Source organism: Microtus ochrogaster, unplaced genomic scaffold, assembly GCF_000317375.1.
Source record: "Microtus ochrogaster isolate Prairie Vole_2 unplaced genomic scaffold, MicOch1.0 UNK56, whole genome shotgun sequence".
NCBI classification, from domain to species: domain Eukaryota; kingdom Metazoa; phylum Chordata; class Mammalia; order Rodentia; family Cricetidae; genus Microtus; species Microtus ochrogaster.
The window spans coordinates 1,331,306-1,337,414 of NW_004949154.1; the positions used below are offsets into that span (position 1 = coordinate 1,331,306).

The following is a 6,109-nucleotide window of genomic DNA, read 5'->3' on the forward strand; positions in this document are numbered from 1 at the left end:
GTCCTCATTGTCTGCTATGTTCAGCAAGTCCGGTTTTATCCCATGCTTTTTCAGACCCAGGCCAGCTGGCCTTGGTGAGTTCTCGATAGAACATCCCCATTGTCTCAGTGCATGGGTGTACCCATCGTGGAAATCTTTCTATACTAAAACTCCTCTTAAACTCAGCCTTTATTGCCTGTAAGGTTTATATAAGTTTTCTAGGTAAGGAGTCACTGACCCAGTGCAAGTTTTGTTTGACCCCGACTGACCTGCACCCTAAATCCCAAGTTGACCCGTCCTTCTGAAGGGTTCTCCTCTTCCCCTGACTTTCACATACACAGGGCTGTGCTTGTAAATGCCTGCCCCCTGCTGGTGAGATCTTTCCACAGCGGGGGAAGGTCTTGACCCTGGCTGCTTATCTGCAATAGTCAGTTTCCTATCACTGAATGGTTGGACAACTTGCTTAATTAATTCTTGAAAAATTTGCAGTTGCTCTTATGAATGGGAGGCAGATGCTGTGTGAAGCACGAACCTCTCTGGACTCTGACTTACATATATTAGGGATTAAGACGAGTATACTAGGGGTTAAAATTGCTCTAAGTGTTCAGTGCTGGAGGAAGAGAAGGCTGAAGCTTGGTGGCAGCCAGAGGAAGAGCTTGCCTCTGCCAACTTGTCAGGTGACTTTGCAGGGCAGTCTGGAGCTGAGGCAATGATGGGTCAGTGATGAATAGGACCACACCTTGGCCATAACTGCTTAGTCATGTGTACCCCTTATCCTCTACTTAAACCTCAAGAGTGAAACTGGGGGAGGTGTCACTGGGCCTCTTTCTTTCTCTTCTCACTGTGGTTACAGCGAATAAACCACCTTTCTTTTCTTTTTTGCTTTGACCTGTCTCTTCAGTTGGCCTGTTACAGGTGGGGAGTGGAGCCTGGCTTGTTAGTGCTGCATAGCTCAGGCTCTGATCCTAAAAACTCTGATAATAATACGGTACTAAATGTTTGCAGCCCAAACCTCCTTAGAGGCGGGAGGTGGTATTGCCAGGGTGTAGGCAGGCTCTTCAGCCTCAGCAGCGCCTGCAGACTTTGAAGCTGTAAGGGTTATATGACTGGGTGTAGGGTCCAAGGGTCCCCTCTGATGACCTAGAAAGGAGGCCACATGGCCTTGTACTCACAGACAGTCCTCCCCAGACCAGGTACCCTGAGAGCCCCAGCGGAGTACGGATCCCGTATAGTTGAGGGTTGGCTGCAGAGGCAATATGAAACAGGCCAATGAGGATCTGGATGGCCTGTGGGGAGAACAGAAAGCAGCCTGGTGAGAGTGGAACCCGACTCTGGGCTGCTGGCCTGGGCTTTAGCACCTTGCCTGTGCCCCAGAGCCACTCGAGGTATTGGGGTTCATCTAGACCAACATCTAGACTAGACCACTGTCTCTGGTTGGGGGGCCTGTTCCAGGTATGTTTTAAAGCTCCCCAGGTGGTACCAGTGGGTACCCTGGGCAATAAAAAGGGTAAGATGGTTCAGAGCAATTTTCTTTGGAACTTGGATTTCCAAATATCTTCAGATAGTTGGTCACCAGAACTAACACACATTTCACCAGTATTAATCGGGTAAAAATCAAAAACAATTATAATGCCCACATAACATCGCCACATCACCTTCCTACATGCAATCCAAGTCTCCGCGGGCCCTTGGGATCAGCATTTGGATTCCTGAGACAGTTTTGCAGACTTTGGTCTAAAAGGTGTCTCTGATAAATTGGGGATACAAACAATGCTCTCTGTTCTTGACCCAATCTACTTATTTATTTCTACAGAGAGACAAGAAAGGAGGGTTTGGGTATGTATTAGACCATTTACTGTTGGTGAAATAAAATACCAAATGCTGGGTAATTTGGGGAAAAAAGTCTATTTAGCTCACGGTTTTGGGACTGTCAGTTTAAGTTGCATAAGGCAGGCTCTGGTGAGGGCTTCCCTGGCTGTGTCACTGCGTGGTAAATAGTACCATGGCGAGAGTACTTGCAAGAGGGAGAGATTAAATAGTGAGGCTGAAAGCCCGTCTTGCTCCCATGAGAACTATTAAGATTCTACAAAGACTAGCCCAGTGACCTATACCTCTCACTAGGCCCTACCCCCCAGGGTCTCTCTGGCTCTCAGCATCACCATACAAAGCTTCTGACATATTTGAAGCCTCATAGGGCATAGACTAGCCAGATCCCCATTAGAGCAGGGTTTTGTTTGAGTCTGTCTCCTTTTGAACCTGCTCTTGTCCTCTTGCCTCTAGGAGGGTTGTGACTTCTCAAAGGAATCTGGGCCATCTCTACTCTTTGAGCCCCAAGACTGTGTATGTGTCTTCATGGAAATTGCCGGAAGGTACAGTTACAATAACTACCATGAAATAAATCCCCCCTTGGTGTTTGAGGTCCATGCTTTGGTCATCTCTGCATCTGTCTCCATGCTGAGTGAGCAAGTGCATTGAGAGAGAGGACTTGCTAGAAGCCAGCTGTCCCGTGAGTCAGTCATCTTACTAGGAGTTGGCTGGCTTCTAGCGGAGCATAGGACTGATCTTGTTTCTGCCTCAAAAAGTAGAACGAAGCTGAACTTTTCAAAGTGTCAAATGAAACTAGAGGATGCAGGAAGGAGGCAGGATACCCTTAGTGGAGGAGGAAATCGGCCACCTCAGAGCTTGTAAGATATAGAGGAGCTTACTAGATCTTCTGATAGAAAAACAGCAGCTGAGGCTCTCAGAGGCCTGTGCCACTTGCCTGGGTCAATGGTCTTTTTAGTGAAACTGCTATCGAGCCTGGCTTCTGATAGCTAGGAAACGGACCGCTCCCTTTATAGCCTCTCTAAGAGCCTATGGAGTGAAATGGGAGCAGAGGGATACAGGGTGGGACTGCCATTTGTGGGGTTGTCCCAGACCTAGCCTTTAGAACCTGCTACCCTCCTTTGCTCTCTGAACCCAGAGCCACCAGAAATAGGCTTACAAAGCTGGAGGGATGACGTCATACTCACCCCTAATGTTCTGACTTCTTCGTTAATGAATTTCTTGGGATTAAATTCAGGAAAGGACATAAAGGACGGGTTCCACTGGGGATAGCTTGAGGTCTGTGTTGGCCCCGGGACAGTGTTCAGAGGATTCTGAGGGTCTCCAGGCAGGACCTGGGCACTTGTTATTTCTGGTGAGTACTGGATCACTCCTGGTGGAGCCTGCACACCAGCCATTCCCATTGGATACTGGGGCACAGCGGGCTGGGCCTGCAGGCCTGTCATTCCTGCTGGGCTCTGGATCACAATGAGTGGGTTCTGTAAGTTTGCACTCCCTGTATTGTGCTGGAGCATGGTTGCTGGTGCCGGATAAGCGGTCATTTCCAAAGGCTTCTCCTGGCTTCCAGAGGCCACAGCATAGGTAGGCTGGACGGCATGGACATTACCTGGGACAGTGACAGCAGACACACTCTGCTGTTTGTTCATGATGTAGAGATGCTACAAAACATACAAGATGCAATTTTCACTGACAAATCAACAATCCATCTTATCCCTCCCTGTGGCTATCATTGTCTTCACTAAAATGCAAGCCTACTGCACAAGACACATGTCTTTGGTTTCTGGAAGTTCATATTCTGGGGATACAATATTCACGTGATCTAGCCCTACTTGAAAATCTAGGTCTCTTAAAAATTATTTAGTTTATTTTTTTATGTATATGGGTTTTGCCTTCATGTATGTCTGTGCACCATGCGTGTCCCTGGAGCCTAAAGAAGCTGGAAGAGGGAGCCAGAGTCCCTGCAACAGGGGTTACAGATGGTTGTGGGCTGCCATGCGGGTGCTGAGAAGGAAACGACGTGGGCACTTTGTTACCCTCCTTTCGTCTGTATCCCAGCTGCTGTTTCTAGGGTACCGGTTGGGGCGGCCTGCCCCTTACAGCTCACGGTTTCCATCTCCAGCATTTGAGGCTGCTGGAGGAGAACAATGTGACCGTGGTCCTGACTTGACCTCTGATAAGGTAGACCTGGTGGATGTCTTGATTTTCCTGCGCTGGTGAGAAAGGATGTGTGGCAGGAAGCAGGCAGCCTCCTTAGCACAATGAAGACTGAGGTAGAAATAGTTCCCAATCAGATGAGGAACACCTCACCCGTCAACATTCATTTCTGTTTAATCTTATTGCACATAAACTGTACACTCCTTGCTGGCAGGATGCCACATGCTGCAGCACAAAATCCTGTTCTAGCCACATGCAAGCGGGAAGCTTCCTGGCCTCTCTAGATGACAAACTCAAGGTGCTCCACAGTGCTAGCAGGACCAGAGCGAGGAAAATGCCCCTAAGCTGCTTGACTCTAGTGCTGGCTGATGGACCTGCCCTCTCTACTACAGATGGTAAACCCCCAGACAAGATAGCATCAGGGTCCAGAGGTTAGACAGCTCTGAGTCTGTTTCTCAGTTTCTGCTTTTATGACCTGGAGGTGCAAGAGAGTTAGCTCCGCTGCCTGTCTGAGAAAGGTGGATATTGACAGCACTTTCCTTGGCGATTTCACTTCTAGCAGAGGAGAGCATTCTCAGCTCTCCCATTGTTGAAGGGCAGCAGCCATCCATAACAGAAAGGCTCTCCTCTGAACCTTGCAGCCCGTAGACTCCAAGCTATTTCATCTCCAATACTAAGCCAAATGGATCGTCAAGTGTGGTCTCTAGATCAGCAGTGTGAGTATCACTTGGTAAAATCTCAGTCCACCGTCCAGACGCTCTCTGTCTTCTACTGTGCCTCCTGGGTGACGCTGATGCTGGCCAAGTTTGTGACCCCCAGTAGCACAGAATGACTCCCTTTTTGGCAGAGTGCTTACCAAACATGCACAAAATCCTGGGTTCTACCCCCAGCACCAAAGAAACTGGGTGTTGTAGCACATGCTTAGGGTCCCAGCCCTTGGGAGGGGAAAATAGGAGATTTAGAAGTTCAAGGTCATCCTCTGCCATATGGTGATATTGAGGCCAGTCTGGGATACACGAGACCCTGTCTCGAGGCTAACCCAAGATGACAACAGCAGCACAACAAAACGCCTATCAAGTAGGATCTGTACAGGCCCATGATACTAGCTCCTCAGGAGTCTGAGGCAGGAGGATTGCAAATCCAAGGCTTACTTATTTATAGAGTAATTGCAAGATAATTTGGTCCACTTAATGAAACTCTGTCTCAAGATTAAAATTACATAAAAGTAAAAAGGTCTGGAAATGAAACTTGGTGACAGAACTGCTCAGTGCCTAGGAGGCCCTGGGTTCAACTCTTAGCACCCAATAAAAAAGTGAACAAGAGAAAGACCTGACAGCCAAGGAAGTCCCTGTGATGTCTCCTTCATCTCCTCATCCCCCATCTCTCCACTAAGTCCCACGGGGACCAAGCGTTTTTGAGTGGAGATGACTAATTGCATAGCTCACGACGGTGGGGGGGGGACTTAGAATCTAGGCTTATTTCTGTAACACTGTTTTAACTTTTATAGAGGGGTGCTGTGCCCGTCGGGTGACACGAACCATTGGTGTTCAGCTGTGGGAACATACCGTGTCAAGCACCATGTGCCATGTCTCCTTAAACTCTGAGCTTTCTCTCAGGAACCCCAAGTTTTCTAAGGAGGTGGCAGATAGCAGCAACTATAGCAACTGCAAATGGTTACGTCTCACAGCCCTAGAGATAGGAAGCCGTTCCTCCAGCCATGTGCTGTTCCTATGGATATTTTGTAGAAGAACTGAGGGTCAGAGAGGTTAGGTAACCTGAACAGTCATGCAGAAAATGCTGAGGCTGAGGTTTGTTTTTGAGACAGGGTCTCATGTGCCCATATTTTCCTGGGTTCTACCCAGGAAACTTGGTACGTAGCTAAGGATCCTCTTGCCTCAACCTCCCAAGTGCTGGGTCATGCACTACCATGCCCAGTTTATGTGGAGCTGAGAGTGCTTGTGTCAAACCCAGGGCTTTGTGCATCCCTAGGCAAACATTCTGCTAATGGAGCTGTAGCCCCAACCTGGTTTGGATGGAACATCTGTCTGTCTCTCTTTCAAAATAAATGCATGCTGAATGCTGCTCTCTGTCTCATGCCATTGGAAGACAGGCTAGCTCTATCTCCCCCCCACCTCCCCACACTTTATTTTTT

General features: G+C 48.4%; 1 protein-coding gene across 1 annotated transcript in view; it reads right to left on the reverse strand.

The window, feature by feature from the left end:
• Positions 1-3,449, reverse strand: part of Ms4a18 (membrane spanning 4-domains A18) — a 13,371-nt gene extending 9,922 nt beyond the window's left edge. The window contains exons 1-2 of the mRNA XM_005369695.1: positions 2,991-3,449; positions 1,152-1,265 (exon numbers count right to left, since the gene is read on the reverse strand). Of these exons, the coding sequence (XP_005369752.1) occupies positions 1,152-1,265; positions 2,991-3,449 (573 nt within the window). The remainder of the gene's footprint in view (positions 1-1,151; positions 1,266-2,990) is intronic.
• Between the last annotated feature and the right edge of the window lie 2,660 nt (positions 3,450-6,109).